The 19,343-nt window shown below is 38.0% G+C and overlaps 1 protein-coding gene across 1 annotated transcript in view; it reads left to right on the top strand.

Moving 5' to 3' along the window:
- HACL1 (2-hydroxyacyl-CoA lyase 1) overlaps nt 1-17,479 on the top strand; it is an 18,948-nt gene extending 1,469 nt beyond the window's left edge. The window contains 16 exon segments of the mRNA XM_010007634.1: nt 1-35; nt 1,351-1,391; nt 2,635-2,715; nt 6,833-6,905; nt 7,405-7,482; nt 8,738-8,832; nt 9,314-9,426; nt 11,043-11,178; nt 12,232-12,337; nt 13,716-13,799; nt 14,042-14,143; nt 14,260-14,414; nt 15,712-15,870; nt 16,181-16,288; nt 16,844-17,030; nt 17,447-17,479. The exon segment at nt 1-35 is cut by the window's left edge and continues 12 nt beyond it. Coding sequence (XP_010005936.1) covers nt 1-35; nt 1,351-1,391; nt 2,635-2,715; nt 6,833-6,905; nt 7,405-7,482; nt 8,738-8,832; nt 9,314-9,426; nt 11,043-11,178; nt 12,232-12,337; nt 13,716-13,799; nt 14,042-14,143; nt 14,260-14,414; nt 15,712-15,870; nt 16,181-16,288; nt 16,844-17,030; nt 17,447-17,479 — 1,586 coding nt within the window.
- Nucleotides 17,480-19,343: the final 1,864 nt, after the last annotated feature.

Consider the following 19,343-nt stretch of genomic DNA (forward strand, 5'->3'; position numbering starts at 1 on the left):
GAATAAAATATGTGGGAATGAGAAACGAGCAAGCTGTAAGTACATATCTGTAGTAGGAGCAATCTTTTCTTTTAGCTGTTTTACAAAGGAATGGAATCCAGTTTACATCTTCTTACTAGAAAGAACATGATCTCTAAAGAACCTGTAGAGAGGCAGTTGCTGTCATTCTGGAATGAGGGAGGATTGGTGGATTGGACTGGGTGTTTCTTTTTGCCCTTCTCTCCCCACTTCCATTTTCAAGTGTTCCTTTTTTAATAAGGGCATTACAACTTCTTTAATTTTTAGGTGCCTTTCTCCAATATGGGAGAGAAGGTAACAGGGAGAAAAAGAATTTGAACAAAGCATTCCAATATAGGAAGGAAAAAGTTATCAATTTTGTCTCCTTCAAGTAATACATTGTCAGGCTTTATTTGGCACTTTCTGAGAGGCTCATCCAGGCTTTTATTTTTCTGTAAACTTTCCAATATACGTCTCCCTTAAATTTTTTCTGTCTCGTTTTCTTTTGCTGATGTCTTCCCTTCCAAATTAGGCTAATATTATTGTTCTCTCTCTACTTGGCAGTATTTTAATTTCTTTTTTAGGACTTTCGTAGCAATTTCTTTCCTTTTTCTTCAGAAAGATACTTATTTTACTTAGGAGCTATTTCCAACAGGCCTACAAAGGGTAGGATTTTTTGCTTGTCTTTGTTCTGTTCTTGCTGTGCTCAAAGAGTAAGGTTTTCCTGCTTTGATTTGGCACGCTGCTTCCTCTGTTTCTTGGGCTGAAAATAAGAGATAGATGCACCCTGTCTCTTGCCAGCAGGGTCAGGGATGTATGTGCTGATCCCTGGATATCCTGGCAATCCCTAATCTATTTATGAATATCTCCAGCTTGTAATTTCAACCTTTTGCCTAATTTCTGAAATATGGCGCATCATTCCAGTGATGCCTGGATTACTGTTTGTTGCCTGTCTCTTGTAAATCCCTCTTCCATGTTAGTCTAGATGGCAGAATTTTCTTAGGCTGTTCTGTTCATTTTGTTTCCCTGGTTATGGGGCTTTTTTTTAATGTTGTTTTGGTTTTGACTTTTTTTTTTTTTTTTAAACCATACACAGTCCTACTGTAAAATCCTGGAACTGCAGAAGCCTGAAGTTTGGGGACAGGTGTTTTTCACATAAGCCTTCATGAAAACACCTCATATTGGGAAGGGTGAAGGGGTGCTTCTACTTAACATCTGAAACATCTGAGCTCTAATGATCAAGGCAAATCTGTACCTGCTTATATTCAGTATTTTTGTTGAAAGTTACGTACAAGACATCCTGAAATGTATGTATAGTAATAACTGCATAATTAACTTCAATGTTTTCAATAGGCCTGTTATGCTGCATCTGCTGTTGGATATTTGACTGGCAGGTACATTCCATATTTATTAATATTTATAAAAATATAATAATTTAGGCATTAGACACAACAGAAGTTGGAAATGTTTTTGTGTTTTGGAGAGGGGTGTTTTTAGAATGGGCAGATGTTGGGCAGTTAAAATGGAATGTGAATTTAAAATAACTGTCAATAATGATAATTAGTATTTCTGTTGCTGTGATTCAGGGCAGGAGCAAGGAGGTGCTTAAGCTCATAATATTGTCTGTCTTTTAAGTGTTTTTATTTTTTCTCGTAATCTCTGAATAGTATTTTAACACCACTGTTGTGAGGGGCAGAAATCTGGCCACCATTGTTTGTTGCAACTTTTTAGACCCACTATACCTTAATCTCATCATCTGGGTGTAGTGTTCAACAAATACCTTATCAATACTCAGGCCTTCCAGTCTCTCCTGTGCTGTTTCTGACACAAAATACTGACTTTTCCCTTTTCTACTGCATTTTGCTTTTACTGGTGTTGGGAAGCATTCTGGGGCCTGTGACTTGAGGTGTGTGTGCCTCTTGAGTAACCCCATGGATCCTTTTCTAAAGTAAACATCCAGTGTCTGTTTGCTCACTGTTGCAGATCTGATGATTTCTTATCCTATCTGCAAGCATGGCACCTGTGTATGTAGTTTAGTTTTTCTTCCTTTAAATAATCCTCTGGAAGTAAGCTGATTTTTTTCTCCTGTGAAATGTAAAGAGTTTGTAAAGCTACTAAATCATGCTCAGTAATTGAGAACTGCCATTTTTATATCATCACCTGGAATAACAAGTGTCTCTGCCTGAATTAAACCATAATAAAATTAGAGTTGAATCAGGTGCAATTCCTCCTTTGTGAGCTTTCTTCCTTGGTCTCATGTGCTAAAGTGAAGTTGAGAAAACTGCAAACATAAATGGCTTACCAAATTCCATATAAACATTAGATAACAGAGTAAATGCAATAAAAGGAGCTGTGTGTATGATGAGCCTGCATATGTTGCAGACCACTGTGTGGGTGGCACATAACAACTGTTCACTTGCTTTTCATTTGAGTTGATAAGGCTAAATGATTTCTGATTCCCACATCTATCTTTAGTCCTTCATACAAACCCCTTGGCATTCATGCATTTTGATGACTTGAGTAAAACTTTAATACTTTATATTTCAGCATCTTACTAATTTTTGTTGGTGAATTGTTCTGTGTTCACTGTCCTCACTTTTTATTTCTATCTCATTGTTTTGGTTTGTTTTCCTCTAGACCAGGAGTGTGTCTTGTAGTGTCCGGTCCAGGATTTTTACATGCCCTTGGTGGGATGGCAAATGCAACCATGAACTGCTGGTAATTTGACTGCATTTTCCCTTTAAAATTTTAATAATTGTTGTTGTGGTTCATTGCAGATATTGAACTCCACAGTATTTTATATAGACCTTTTTTTTTTTTTGATGGGTGACAAGAGAGAAATTCTTCAGTTGTCAACCCTAAAAGTAGTTTAGTTTCATTTTGTGTATTCTCATGGATAGAATTTCCTTTTTGCCCTACTCCATTATGCATACATTGGAAAATCTGTCAGTGTACCTGATTGTATGGATTCAGTTGAAAATGAAGTCAATATTCAGCTATTAATGCTATATTGATTGTGGAGAGTCTTAAGATTTTTTTTCAAAATCCGTATTGCCTTTGAATTGCTTTATTTCATATGTGAACAAAATGACAACTGCATTTTTAGACACCATATTTGCTCCCCACGCAGACATTTAGAGCTGTAATTAAGTATTGAATTAAATGATGTACAGTGATAGTATTTACTCCCACAAGCCTTCACTAAGATACAGCAACTTCAGCTGGTCTGGCATGGAAAGCTGTTCTAAAAGGTGAATGAGGTATTTTGGGTAGAAGCTCTGGTAATAAAAAAGTACACGTGGTCTGAAGCATTAGATTAAGTGGCTGATGGACAAGGGAAGCTCGATAATGGGAATGCTAACAAAAAGGTCTCTAATGTTTAAATTCCTTTTTTTAAGAAATGAGTTATTGACTAAAGTTTTGCTGTCCCTGTGTGACCTAAGATTTAAAAAAAAAATAAATCATAATAAACCCTTGCTTTTGGACAGTCATGGATTTGGTTATAAGAAAGAAGCACTTGCTTATCAATTTGCAGAAGACATTTCTATTTTCTCACAAACTGAGTTTTCACAGAATCTCAGAATTACCTTGGTTGGAAAAGACCTTCAAGGTCATTGAGTCTAACCTAACATTAACCTAACACTGGCAAGTCCTCAACTAAACCATATCCCTAAGTACTATATCTGCTACTCTGAAATACCTCCAGGGATGGTGACTCCACCACTGCCCCAGGCAGCCTGTTCCAATGCCTGATCACCCTTTCAGTGAAGAAATTCTTCCTAACATCCAATCTAAACCTCCCCTGGTGCAGCTTGAGACCATTACAGCTTGTTCCATCACTTTTAACTTTATTGAACAGACCAATCCTCACCTCCTTACAATCTCTTTTCAGGTAGTTGTAAAGAGCAATAATGTCTCTCCTCAGGCTCCTTTTCTCTAGGCTGAACAACCCCAGCTCCCTCAGCCACTCCTCATGAGACACATGCTCCAAACCCTACATCAGGTTCATTGCCCTTCCTTGGACACTCTAGTAGCTCAATATCCTTTGTAGTGAGGGACCCAAAACTACACACAGTACTAGAGATGTGGCCTCACCAGTTCTGCATACAGGGGTGTGATAATTCCCCTGATTCTGCTGGTCACACTAGTCCTTATAGAGGCCAGGATGCCATTGGCCCTCTTGGCCACCTGGCACACGGCTAGCTTGTGTTCAGCCAGCTGTCAATACACACAGAGGTCCCTCTCTTCTGGGCAGCTCTCCAGTCACTCATCCCCAACTATTGCAGGTGGCTGTGGCCTAAGTGCAGTACCTAACATTTGGCCTTATTGAAACTAATGCCATTGGCCCTGGCCCATCAATCAAGCCTGTCTAGATCCCACTATAGAGCCTCTCCACCCTCAGGCAAATCAATACTTCCACCCAGCTTAGTGTCATCTCCAAATTTACTAGGGGTGCACTCTATCCCCTGGTCTATATCACTGATAAAGATGTTAAACAGGAGTGGCCCCAGCACTGAGCCCTGGGGAACATCACTGAATTTGACTCTATTGATCACAACTCTTTGGGTCTGGCCATCCAACCTGTGTTTAACCCAGCATGTGCCCATCCAAGCCATGAGCAGCCAGTTTCTCTAGGAGGGTGCTGTGGGAAACAGTGTCTGAAATAAGCTCTGTTTGACTGGCTTGATCTTGCATAATCACAGAATGTTTGGATTTGGAAGGGACCTTGAAGATCATCAAGTCCAACTCCCCTGCATTGGCAAGGACACCTCCCACTAGAGCAGGCTGCTCAGAGCTCCATCCAACCTGCCCTTGAGCACCTCCAGGGATGGAGCCCCCACAACATCTCTGGGCAGCCTGTTCCAGTGTCTCACCACCCTTACACTGAATCCTGTGCTTTTGGAAAAAAAATAATGAGATTATTTATCTAGTTTGGCAGAATATTTTATAATAGAGTAAGAAGACTGTGTGTTTCACTGACCAAACCACAGTGTTTGGCCAATGATTTTTTTCACTGGTCGCATCAGTTTTGCCTTTTGCCTGCCAGGTGCCAAAAAGAGAGAAGTAAGCATTCAGAAACGCTGAGTTGAGCCTAATGACTCATTTTCCTGAGCTCCTTCATTAGCAGGCACCTCCGCGAGTGTTTGAGAAACCCAAAGATGCTTTGACATTTACTTTTGGCTGGCATTACCATTGTAAGAAAGGGTGCTGTACTTTGGAGAGGAAGGGTAGGGATCTTTCTGTTCAGTTAACTGATAAGCTTTCTGGCCTACTGCCCTAGACAGTAGCATGAACACTTGGGCAGGCACTATGGAGGAGTGTTGCAATGGAAGAGCAGTAGTTCAAGCCAAAGAGAGGAGAGGAGAACACACATTGAGGAGTTTGGTTGCACCAATCAAATACAATCCGCTGTGAGAAGTTTGCTTTCTTAAGAGTAGAGGGTTCTCTTTGTTGTGTTTCAGGATTGGGAAGCAGTAGTAATTTTGTTTATTCAAGCATTTAAATAAATTTGAAAAATATAAGTGGAAGGAACAGAGAGTTTGTCACTGAAGCAGACTGGTTGTATCTGGATAGTCATAATCATTTTGCTGAAGAGAGAGAGAATCAGCAGAATAAAATACCTATACATCAAGTGGATTTTCCATCAGGATTTTTCATAGAGATAAGATAAAGCCTGGAATTCTCATCTCATTGTGTCAGGGGATTAGAACTGAGATTTGTGATTTGTGGCAGAGGAATGGCCTGGTTTTGAAGCTTGGCTCTCAATATACAGGTCTCCAAATTTCAAGGGTGATTAAATATAGCCCTATGCATTGAACACACCGTAAATGTTTCAATTTAAACACCTTGTAGAGATAAATGCAGTTGAAGGAAAGATGAAGATAAATTGTTTAGGAGAAAAGCCTAGAAAGCCGTTGACTCGGTATTTCAGTGGGTGTGGTAGATTCAGTGTAGATGAATGAGCAGATTAATAAGCCACCTGACTCTTAAATCAGCTTTTGGCATTTTGAGGAGTTTGAATTTGATCTGCAAACTGAATAAAAGGCCAGTTTTCATTCACTGTAGGACAATAATTTATTGTGTTTTGTGGAAATTATATTAAAAATATGTTCCAGTGGAATGTATAACCCCTTTTGTAGACTAACAATGCCTTTCTCAAATAGCTACAAACTAATTTAAGAACAGGACCACTTGAAGGCATGTGAAGTTTTTGTTCATCTCTTTGGTCTTTTTTTTTTCTGTTTTGATCTGGTTTGGGTTTGAGTGGGTTTTTTACCAAAACTAAATGCAGTGACTAGTGTTGTCAGATCCAGCTAATTTCTGCTGTGCTCCAAATTGTATATGAAGAAAATCTATTCTTCTGAAAAGATTGTTTCCTACTATGGCTCTTAGTTCTAGTATTTGTGCACATTACAATGCCTCTTATGAATAAACGTCTTGGTGCTTTTTAGATCAATCAATACTATTTAGATTAGCTGTTGTTGTTCCTTTCAAAAGATCTTGAAGCCCATGTTATCAAACTTTAATGAAAATTGCTAGCAATATGACTTAGTTTTAAAATTCTTATGCTAGATGTGGAGCACTTTAATACAGACAGCTTGTCCTAAAACTAGTAACCCCAAAGCTGCTAGGAAGTCCACCAGCTAATATGTAGAATCCACTTCTCTATTGTGCTGGTTTCTTTCTATTCCTTTTGAGATCTGTGGATGCTGAAGGTGCTCAGCATGCCGAGGGCAGTAGGATTTGTCCATCAGGAGAATTTACTGATGTGATTGCACTTATATATGTATGCTTAACGTTGTCTTGTTCTTGTCTTTTTAATATACTTTTCTAGGCCTTTGATTGTTATTGGAGGCTCTTCTGACAGAAATCAGGAGACCATGGGAGCTTTCCAGGAATTCCCACAGGTACACAGACATAGAACTTTGTACAAAAATATTCCAGTTAAATAGTTGGTGTTGTTTCTTCACTAGTTTAAGAGTAACTTTTACAAACACCAACGTTTCCTAGTATCTTGTAATGCTGTTGCTCCATCTACTGGTGTGAGGGTGGCACTGCGTAAATACAGCTGATTATTTGGAATGTCTTTGTCCACAGTTCTGTTAGAATTCGTGCTCTGTTTTAGTTTCTCAGCTGGTGTAAGACTGCTGTTGTCTGCCTTTCTGAGATGGAAGACAGCAAAATAAATTTTCCAAGCAAAGCACCCCCACTTTCTGGAAAAAATCACCTAAGTCCTTGGTGGAATGAGTATGGCTTTGACAGTTTCCACCAGCTGAGGAACTGCAATTTTTAATGTGGGAGTTACTTTCTGTTTAGCATTTTTTCCTCTTTATTCATGTTGAAATGAGATGGAAATGAGCAAATCGTTTTGATAAATCTATGTAACAGTTATGTATGTTTCTTCAGGTTGAAGCTGGTAGGTTGTACACCAAACTGTCTGTCCGCCCAAGCAGCCTGGAAGTTATGCCTGCTGTTATTGAAAAGGTATGAAAAAATACTATATTATCAACACAACATTCAGAACAGAACTGTCTCCTACCATATGAGCTTTGAGTGTTTTGGGTTTTTTTTGTATAGCTGTTACTGTAAATAGTTTGATCCTGTGGATACTAGGTGATGATTGACTGAGTAAATTAAAAAACAGAGGGTTTTTCCTATGAGCTGTGCTCTGGAACAGGCTGGAAATAGATTCTGGTCCAGTCTGTTGCTTACTGATCCCTGTAGCATTTTTTGCTAGCTTCAGTCAGAGCTGGAAAATTTCTGTGAAAGAAAGAGAAAGAAGGGAGAGATACAGTAACTAGAAATGTAGTACTACAAACTTCAGTTCTTTTACTACTATCATGTGAAGCAGATTTGGAGGGAGGGCAGCAGAGACGGTTGTCTTTGGGTTTTGGGTTTGGTTATTGGTTGAGTGGGGTTTTTTGAGAGCAAGAGAAAACACATCCTTATCTCAGTGCTTCAGAAAGCTTTACAAGTCTCTTGCTGCTGCTGTAGCAACACTTCAGCCGTGTCAGCCTAAATTCTGCAAACAATGTTACTGTTTACAGAAGTGCAAATTCAGCAGAGCATCTACCTGTAGTAGAAGAACTAGAATCAAAAGTAATAGAACATAGAGGTGTTGGTTGTCTTGGTTTTTATCAGTTTGTGCTCCTATAAAATTCAGCATGAAATTTTAATAGAGTATTTCCAGATTCTGCAGCTGATAATGCAGTTGTCTCATTGTAAACTAAACAAAGAATTTACAGCCTAACACTGTGCATCTACTGAAAGGCTTCAGCTGGCATATAGAGGAAAATGTAAATATCTATCAGAACTTAAATTAATTGGTTTAAATCGATCCATGGGAGCTTTCCAGAGTGACTAATATTTCGCCCTTTCAATTTGCTGAACTGCTGTCCATCACAGCAATGCAGGAGAATTGCTCCTCACACAATGCCAAGGTTTTTCAGATCCTTCATAGGGGTACGTATTAGACCAGATACTGTCCTTAGATCATTTAACAGTGCTTTCCACATGCCTTTTGTGTCTCCTTATCATGATCCTCAATATGCACATAACATCTTGCTATGACAAGTATCCAGTGAACATACCAGTCTGGTAATCTGAGATAGACAAGCTAAGAAATATAGCAGTATGAAACAGCATGTTCCTTCTCTGCCTATAGAAAAGTTTTCTTGGGTCTTACACATAAGGTTTTTGAAAATACTTTCAGTGGTTAAAACTTATTATCTGTTTCTAGGCTGTAAGAACCAGCATATATGGTCGTCCAGGTGCCTGCTATATTGATATACCTGGGGATTTTGTGAATCTTCAGGTGAACACGAGCGCTGTCAAGTGCGTAAAGACCATATTCATTATTTTTCAAGTCACTGAATAAAAGAAATTTTAGTTTTAAGTTACTTTTGTATGTTCTTCTCTTAAAGCAAGGAAAAGATAAACAAGAGCAATAGATTAAATAATTTGCCACAAGGTTGAAATGATACTAAAAATCCAGCCGCTAAATGTAACATTCCACCATAACATGTGGTGTAGATTATAATTTGTAATTAAATGGGCAAAAATGAATTGATTAATATGATGGTATTACAATGGTGTCATGTTGTAAATCTCTGAAACAACACTACCCATAAGAGTAAAGAAACATGCAAGGAAAACGTCAAAGCCTGTTTAAAAAAAAATACATCCTTTTCTGAGGAATGTTGTGAGTAACATGGTGTGTAGCAACTGCTGTTTTATGCTGAACAATAGGTTTTATCTTTCAACATTTCTTTTTTCAAAATTTTTAAGAGCTTCTTTTGTTCTGCTTGACTTCCAGGTATGTGGAGTGTTGCCTGCCTCCTCCCATCAGCACAGCTGAACTCTCTGCTGTATCCCAAGCAGTGTCTATCATTGCTCGTTCCAAGCAGCCTCTGCTCATCATTGGCAAAGGTAGTGTGCTTTGGTGTAGCTTTGAACTGGAAAGTTCGAAAAAAGAACAAAAACCAATGTGGTTTCTTTTCCCCATAAGTATTACCCATCTCCTTTTCACTCTCTATTAAAAGCAAACAAACAAACAAAACAAACCCCACATTTCTTCAATATTTAATGTTAAAATCTGTTGTGTAGCTGTTGTCTTCATCTAGTTTAAGGTAAAGGTCAATTGATAAAATACAAGTGTAAGTAGAAAATAAATGGATAACCATTGTCTTAAGCCTAGACCCAATCCAAGGGATCACTTCCAAAATGCTGAACAAATTCTCTTGGAACACAGAAGTAATAATTTCTGTCTGATGATTTGGCCTATATAGCAAAAATCAGAATAACCAAAGGTCTTTTTCCCATTTGGACTTACTGAAAGTGCTGCCCTGCCTGTGTGGAGACATGAAACAATACAGCAGATGTTGCTGTGATTGCTGTTTTACAGACTTAATGTTGTATTCTGCCAGTGTATTTCATTTCTGAAACAGAGGTGTCCCTGAAGGTAGAGAATAATTATTCTCTGTCCTGGTTTGCTGATTTTGTCCCTCTTTGTGGAATGTTAGTCACTGCAGTGATGCTTCTGTTGAAGATACATATGTGCTAGGAACAGAATTGGAATTACCAATTTTTTTTTCACCCAGGCTGTTTTCTTACAGATGTGGGTTCTATGTTTAATCAGGGAATGAAATTATGAGATGCACCTTATCATTGATTAGGTAATTAAATAGTAGACAGAAGGTAGATCAGGAAAGTTTTCTTTTTTTTCCTCTCACTGGCTTGATACACATGTACAAAAGGGTATGCTTTGGAAGTGGAAGGTAGAAAGCACAAATACATAGATATGTGTTTTGTTGATGTCAGCAATTGAAAATCTACTTACCAAATGTATCTGGACTTTCTGCTATATATTGTTGTTAGCAGAATTTTTGGAAGAAATACAGATGTTTATTCTTCAGGATTTAAGACTTCATGGACTTAAGTCATTGCGCAAGGCCCAGTCAGTTACTCCAGGTTGCCTGGGCAATCTTACTTCAGCATCCTTGTGCTGAAGGTAGCATCACATTAAATGTATGCACAAACACATCATCTTTGCAAGGTCTTCCTTGAGCTTCTCTTTTTCCTTTTTTTTTTTTAATAATTAAAGGCTTATAGTAGACTTTTAGGGCAGATTGTTAGAGAGCTTGAGATAATATGAGGTGGGGGGCAAGCAAAAAATGACATGACACAAAGGTCATCTCCTGTTGCTGCTGCAGAAGTCTCTGCCTCATAATACTGAACTTCACCTACTCAAAATTGTCCTTTCAGATAAACAAAATGTACTCTTTTCCTCTGCCCTGCTTTACAGAACTAACTAAATAGCTCAGCTGAAGTTTTAAAAGAGTTTCTATCAAAAATGCAGAGAGTCTGAAACTAAACACCCATAGTTTGGCATGTTAAATTTTAAGTTCCCCAGAACTAAAAATAATGAGCAGCTTTCATAATAGGAAGTAGTATTCTTTCTGCCAATAATGTACTCAGGTTAATTGAAATTCAAGCCAATACAGTAGGTTTCTGTAGTATTAAGCAGTCTCTTTCATTTCATTTAGGTGCTGCTTATTCACATGCTGAAAAGAACATCAGAAAGTTGGTGGACCTTTGTGGACTGCCTTTTTTGCCTACACCAATGGGAAAAGGAGTAGTTCCTGATAACCATCCAAATTGTGTAGCTGCAGCAAGATCAACGTAAATACAAAGCAAGGCTTCTAATCCTAACATTTGAGAAACAGCTAGGAATTTTGGTGGTCTACAGATACCAGGGAAGACAAAATGCAGATAACAAATTTTTGAACCGCATTTTGCACCTCTTTTTAGGGCACTGAAGATCTTCCTTAGAAGAGAGAACAGATTTAGGTGGATGACTTTGGGCAATGCTTAGAATGCTGGCTAGGAGGACACTTTGTCAGAGAGCTCATATTCTGTAACTGTGAAACCCATGGCAAGTAGATGTATCAATGTTGTTAGTGTGTATTCCATAACATAACAGGAAACTGGTAAACAATTTATGTCAAACATTTCATTAACTTAGTGCACTAGAGTAGCTACTAGCCTTTATTTTAAGACCACAAACAGAAGCTTAAGAGGCACACACTGCAGTGAAGGTTTTGCCACCTGCCTGGTGTTTGCAATCCTCTGTCACTAAATGGCAGTTTATTTTAAAAGAAAAATAAGGTACTTCAACTATACTGCAGGACTATGTTTAAAGTAACTTAAAAGAGCTCTTTTTGGCTTTTGGCAAAATAAATGTGAATGAACTCTAAGAACAGGCACAGAGTCAGCTTGCAGATGGAGCATTTATGGACTTTGAGATTAACCTATTGTCTGTTGTTGAGCATCTTAGCTCTGTCACTATTAAGCCTGCTGTTAAGAAAAATGGAGAGTGAAATAATATACCAAATGTCCACCCAGCTGAAAGGTTAAATTATCAAGAGTCTAGACTGAGAGGTTCACAGCAATCTTCATTTTGGCACCCACTGTTGTCAGTATCACAGTAGTGAGTCTTTTGCTTTAACCTCAGTGTCATTACATCATCTTGTTAATCTCCTTGTGTGATGATTCCTTTCTTCTTGAGCTCCTAAACTGAAGAATGGCTTGGTGATTGGCTGTGTAAAAGCATACATGGTTTTGGGGCTAAGAAAGCAGCATAAAGGAAAGATTATCTTCTGGGATTTGCTGTGGTGGTTAGGATTACTTCGAATTTTGAAAACATGTGTAACACTTTTTATTTCCCTTTATTAGGGCACTACAGAATGCTGATGTAATCATCTTGCTTGGGGCAAGATTGAATTGGATTTTGCATTTTGGTCTTCCACCAAGGTTTCGACATGATGTAAAGGTTATTCAGGTAAACAGGAGAATTGTTATCACTTGAAGTGAGTCCTCTGTGTTCTGGCACTGCCTAGAGCAGTTATTGTAAATTATTCTGGTAGTGTAATTCATGTGTCAAATATTGCCCTATGGACAGTTGAGTATGGTGCATATAGTTATGGTAGTTGTCTTGAATTTGTTGTGATTTCTTTTTTAACTTCCTTTTTTTATATATATATAAATGATTACAGCATTGTTCCTGCTATCAAGGACTTGCTGCTGCTTTGATGAGAAGGTCAGACTTTTTTATGTAGTTGACTAGTACAGGATTAGACTCATGATACTTGTGTGATCTTTGGAGCACTGGAATTCTGTGATTGAAAGGAAATTGTCTTGAAATTGTGAAACCTCTCATACGGTCTGACTGCTCTCTGCTGGATTTTTTTGGTGTAGAATTACTTTCAGATCCAGAGCCAGTCATCATAAGAGCTCAGTCACTCAGAAGTGTTAATAAGAAAACAGGAAAAAAGGCTATTTAACTGATGTATTTGGCAATCTACCAGCTCTTAGAAAGATAAGTTGTTAAATTGTTTATATCCTTAAAATCTTCTCCTTTACAGTTTGTGATCAAAGTGTAGTAGTTGATTCATTGTGCTGAATGGCCAGCTGTCAGGGATCTGGAGCATCATATCACCTTCCAAACTGTGCATCTTTTCCAGAGCAGTAACATACATTTTTAAGCTAGAATTCCTTTTGACTTATGTAATAATACATCTTTTCTGTTTCTTTTTTTGTAAAAAATGTAAATAAAAACACTTATTCATCTTAGAGTAATTTTTTTCATTGTCAAGGGTTAGTATTAAAGTACTAATTCACTTCACAGTCTATGCAACCCAGTCATGAGTTAGTATTCCATGTAACCTTACAGGTCTTGTACATCGCTGATGAAGAAAGTGGAGAAGTTTCTTCAGTGCTTGCAATTTATTCCTCAGTTTCTTCATACTAGTCAAATTATAACTGCCATGTTAAACTTTTCTCAGTAAGAAAATTACTGCTCTGTATAGACTTTAAGGGTTTACCTAAGCCTAGATTTTTGGTTCTTATATAATTATCGCTAAAATCACCACCTTAATCTCCTTAATGTTCTAATAAACTTCTGTGCTCTCTGTAAGAGCTTGAAAGAAGCTAGTGGTTCAGTTTTAAGAATATATATGAACTTCTACTTTTGAGTATGTAGCATAGGATTTTACTTGGAATAAAGGACTTCTTGACATCGTTTCAGTGAAAGTCAGAGGAAGTATACAGCCAAAACAAGGTATGAAGGCATTGTTAGACAATGTTCTTCTCTTAAACTGGAAAAAAAACTCTCTTTAATATCCTCGAATTAATGGTAGTCTTACTTTTTTAAAATACAGATTGATATTTGTGCGGAAGAGCTGGGGAATAACGTGAGGCCAGCTGCAGTTTTATTAGGTGACATCAACGCCGTGACTAAGCAGGTAACGTCATGTCAGGTGTCCTCCTGGTTTGACCTTAATTTCCTCTGTTGTATATAAAAGTAAGCTACCAGGTAAACAACTGTTCAAAGTAAACCATTCCTCAGGCAACATATTCATGCTTTGCATCCAGTCTGTTCCCAGACTGGAAGTTGAAGATTCTGATCAGTGATACTGTGATTGCTTGTGATGTTTTTTTAAAAGATTTTGGCAGAAATCTCTGCAACATTTCTGTGTTGTTACAGCTCCTAGAAGAATTCAGCAAAAGACCATTGAAATATCCTTCTAATTCAGAGTGGTGGAAACACCTAAGAGAGAAAATAAGAAACAATGAGGAAAGATCAAAGGTAGTGTTTATTTTGAAGAGGAGGTGGCTCACCCTAACAGGTACCAATGCAGAGTCAGTTCTGCACTGTATTATACATTTTATGCATAGAAGTTACTAAAATCTCTTCTTTTTAAGGCATTAGCATTACAGAAAAGCCTGCCTATGAATTATTACACGGTCTTTCATCACATCAGAGAGCTGATACCCAAGGACTGCATCTTAGTAAGTGAGGGAGCAAACACCATGGACATCGGACGAACTATGCTTCCAAACTTCCATTCCCGTCAAAGGTCTGGTATTTTCTTTGTTGTGCTGTCCCAGCAGACTAGATCTATGTATGAATGTTTTCATTTAGCTGAGAAGTAGGGTGGTGCAGAACTTTTGTAATTCTTTTTAAAGGTCCTTAAAAAAAAAAGTTCAGGATGTTAGGAGAGGGGTTAAGGAAAGTTTCCACTCATACACTGATGTCCGGTCTCTGTGACTTCACTGTGTGCTCTGCAGCCTTGGAATCAAAATATTGATTTTAAAAATAATCATTGAGATTCTCATGTTGAAAATAATTCATGTGAAGACTTTTTTTCTTGAAACACACTGGAAAATGGAGAAAACTTAAGAATCAACTTATTTTGAAAGTTGGATTATATATTGCACACCCTTTCATGTAAACCTGCATGCCTAAGATGTAGGCATTCAAATTTGGAAATGTTGGTATGTCACTTTAACTGTTTAGTCTAGTTGTAATATAAGTAGGAATTAAGTGCTGTTTCTTGAAGGGGGAGGGGAAGTGAATTCTGTCTGGTGAGGTCAAACTTATGATCTGACTGTGGAAGCTTGTGCCTTGTGAAAGTAGCACTGAAGTCCTAAATTAACCTAGATGCTTCTTTGTAAACAGAAAAACCCCAAAGCAAACGAAAAAAAACCCCTCATGCTTCCAGTACAGCTGGGGAAAGATTTTACATTTTTTCACCTTTATTTAAAATAAGGGCAGATTAATGTTAATGGTAGTCTCTTCAGGTTGTATTGTACATATCTGAAAGCAGATTAGGGAAGTTAACCCTACAATAATCTAGTTCTTATATAGAATAATCTAATGGTACTTTAGTATCCATTATGTACTTCTGACTGAAGTGACAGCTTACAATTTTATTTCAAAAGTTGAACAGAAGACTAACACTTGAATGGCAGTATTTAACTGATGGCTTTCTAGTTATATTTTCAGGAAGTTAAATATAGGAAGATTTCATGTAGTCTGTCTATCTGTAGGCAGATATTGTTGGAAATATTGTTACTATGCAAGCTAAAAGCATTCAAGAATAGCTCTTTATTGTAGAGCCACTAGTGTATGAGAGTTCTTAGTTTTAATTTGAGTTCCAGTATGTTGGTATCGCTTAAAACATCTGCAGTCCTATCAAACGTTTGACTGAAGAGAATAAACTATACATCTGGTATCTTTTTATTCCAACTGTTTATGAAACAGTATTTGAATAATATATGGCACTTTATTAAAAGTAAACATGAGTTACCATAGATCAGCTTAAACGTTGGAGTAGAGATAAAGGAGTAGTAATTCTGCATCCTCCCCTTCAGGCTTGATGCAGGTACTTTTGGGACGATGGGAGTTGGCCTGGGTTTTGCTGTAGCAGCTGCAATGGTGATTAGAGACCGAGCACCTGAAAAGCGCGTCGTCTGCATAGAGGGAGACAGCGCCTTTGGGTTTTCTGGGATGGAGGTGGAAACTATTTGCAGGTAACTGCTTTTTGCTCACGAAGACCCTCTTCACGTGTTGCCAGGATCAATGTGACTGGAAGGCAAAGGATGCTGCTTTTAGCTGTGGTGCTCTTAAAAGCACAGGAGAACAAGCCAAAAAATACACATGGTCGTTTTTGTGCTGTTGTGACATAATGTGTGACCACTGACAAATAGATAATGTTTCAGGTGGAAGTGATTTTTTTCATTATTATTTGACTTTTAAGGAAAAGTACAATGTTTAAGATGCTGAGGATCTTATGGAAAGGTGCAAGGATTTCAGAATTCTTTCAAATGCATCTTTTTGTAGATACAACTTGCCAATCCTGATTATTATAGTAAACAACAATGGGATTTACACTGGCTTGGATGCAGATGCCTGGAAGGAGGTGTTAAAGTCTGGAGATCCTGCTACATGGTGAGCATCTTCAAAGTATGTCCTGTTAATTAAGGAAGAAGTGACCAACATAGTAGAGCTTTGAACTTCTAATGCTTTGTGATCCAGATTGAAACTTTTCATAAAGTGAGCTTAGTTCAAGGCAAAGTTCATGTAAATAAGAACCAGTTACCAAAAGCAAGCAACGAACCTAATTTCAGACTATTGTTTACACAGTGGTGCAGCAAAGAGATGTTTATTAATTGTCTCAGGTTCCTGCAGCAGTTCAGGCCACAAAGTACAGAATTCATAGTGGGGTAACCTCCAAAATGATTATACTCTCTAAAGCTACCTGAAGCTTTTGTTCTGAGTTTATACTGGGCTTCTACTCCTGGAGCTGAGATCTCTATACCAAGAGAACTAAGCTCTGCTCCAGAAGATACAAATGAGTAAGCTACCCTGTAAAAATAAGTGGTATAGGAAACACAATTCTTCCAGCCCAGAAGAATTCTTCAGGCCAGCACAATAATCATCTATAAAATCAATGCTGGCAATTCTTCCCCTAGCATTACTCACAGGATTTCCATTTTGTTACAGTGTACCTCCTGTTTCTCTCCTGCCAAATTCACACTATGAGAAAATTATGTCTGCCTTTGGAGGTAAAGGATACTTTGTTAAAACACCGGAAGAACTGCAAAATGCTCTGAAAGCAAGCCTGGCTGACCAGCAAACACCTGCTCTTATTAATGTAATGATTGATCCGCAGTCTGAGAGAAAGAAACAGGTACGAGTGGTTTTTTCCTTTCTTTTTCTGCGAGCTTCATGTCAGCAAGGCTCTGAAATCCTCAGGAAATTGCACTTAAACTGCAGAGAAAGCAGAGTTGCAAGGCAGAAGGATTATCTTTAGATTTGGGAGATAGGAGAACAGGTGCTTTTACACTGTGCCATCTGCTTTCATTGATTTTTTTGTTTGTTTTTATTTTTTCTTTTGGCTATTATTACATTATAGTGTTTTAAATTATTGTTTCCAGAATTGATGGTTGTTCCTTTCCCTTCCTGACAAAATGCAGCAAAGTGTTTTGGAGAAGTCCGTATTTCCTGTAGATTCCATGTGTTTGTTAATACATACTTGTATACTATTCCTCTTACTGTTTTTCCATTCTGAAATGTTTTTTCTCTGGCTTTTTTTTGTGTTTTCAGGAGTTTCCTTGGCTGACCCGTTCCAACCTGTAGCAGAGGATGAAGATAATGGTGATGCAGTGCTATGCATTAAGCAGAACTGAATTGGTTTCCAGAAGTGGAACCAGTACAGCTCTCTCTTTTACATAAGCATTGGAACAAAGTGGGATTTTAGAACTGCTATTAAAGTGATCTTTACATACTGAAATTATGTAATTAGAAAATGAACAAGACACGTATGAATGTATACCAAGCCTTGCAGCAGTTTGTACGGTAACACTGATGATAAAATTACATAATTTTTCTTTTACTCAATCATAAGCATCAAGATTTGTGAATTAAAATCCTGGATGTTCTGGATGGAAGGAGTGAGCCAAAGGTTTTATACTGACAGAACAACAGAAGTCTTTTGCAGTCTGCAGTTATAATAACTTCATTTTTAGCTGATTACCAGTATGCTGCTTGTTTCAGACTTTGCCCTGGAAGGACCAAAACAAAGCATCTTGTTGTGAAAAAGTGCTGATTTGCCTCATTTTGTATTGAAATCCGTTGGATTCATAGTAATTAATAATTTTATGGGTTGCCTTTTCAGCTTCTACTGCAGGTTGAAGTAGTGTATTAAAAATGTGGACTGAGTTTCTATCTGTTGCATTTGTTTTTGTTAACCTGGTCTTATGGTCCTTGCAGGAAAAAATTATCATAGATTTTTGTTTGAAGCGTTGCAGTTTGCAAAGGCAGTATCATCCTTGTAGGTTGAAAACAGGAGTGGATTTAGTAGTAAGATTTCCAGGATTAACAGATCATAAATCTTTCTAATCACAAGCATTTAAAGCAAACAAACAAAAAAACCCAAACAAACCAAACCACCTCTAACAAGAAAAGAAGACTAAAAAAAAAACCAAAACCAACACTCACCAAAACAAACAGGCTGGAGCTTAGTGCTCAATTTGGCTGGCATCACAAACTAATCACCAGCATTCATGCTGTGCCTGGCTAATTGTGCAACAGAGGTTCTTCATATAATATACTTACTATATAGAAATTCAGTGCCCAACTCACACTGCCTGTGATGCCAAGCTAACATGTAAAGCAGGTAATTGGCCTCCCTGAGTTCTATCTGCTATGTTTTCATCTGTTGTGGCATCTGACAATCTGTCTTTGAGCTCAGTCTTCAAAAGTGAAGTAGTTCTTTCTCTCTGCTTCTGTCATGGCCTACAGAAACTATTGTTCAGTATACTACTAGGCAGGTTACTTTCTATTTACATCTGTTCTTAAGTGCCCTGGGAGATTCTCTGTTGTCATGTATGTAAAAGGGAAAGTTCTGGCTCTGATTTGGGTTTTGATTGCTTTATTGTCTTATTGCTCCATTGACAAGTGTTAGTTAACTAGTGGAAAGCAGTTGGATGGCCTAGGAAACAAGAGGACTGGGCTGGCAGGGGATCCTGGCCTACAGTGAAGTTTGTTGCAAAAAAGCTTGGCTTGTTCTTGCACTTTGGTGTGGGTCTGGAACGAGGCCAGGGGTTATGCTAGGCAGAGGAAAGCTCTGCACCCTGGTGCAGAAAGATAATGTCTGTCATGAGTACCATGGTCTGACTAGAGGTACCACTACTCATTACGTTGGTGGGAATAGCCACGTGGCACTGAATGCCTGAGTCTTAGCAAGGAGATAGCCTTGGGAGGGCTAAGTGTAAAAAGATAAGATCCATTGGGTGGATACAACTCATGAATTAGTGTAAGGCTGCTGAGATGGCAGAGTTGCTATGTTTTCTGGGGTACTTTGCAAGGAGTGTGGAACAATATTGGATCTTGTCACTGATTTTGTCTCATTCTTTTTAGCTCTCAAAAATTGATGTGAATATGTTGCGGTGATTAAATGCAATCTGTTATGATGGTGTAAAATATCTGTAAGAGTCAATGC

Source organism: Chaetura pelagica, unplaced genomic scaffold (assembly GCF_000747805.2).
Source record: "Chaetura pelagica isolate M959 unplaced genomic scaffold, ChaPel_1.0 scaffold10, whole genome shotgun sequence".
NCBI lineage: Eukaryota > Metazoa > Chordata > Aves > Apodiformes > Apodidae > Chaetura > Chaetura pelagica.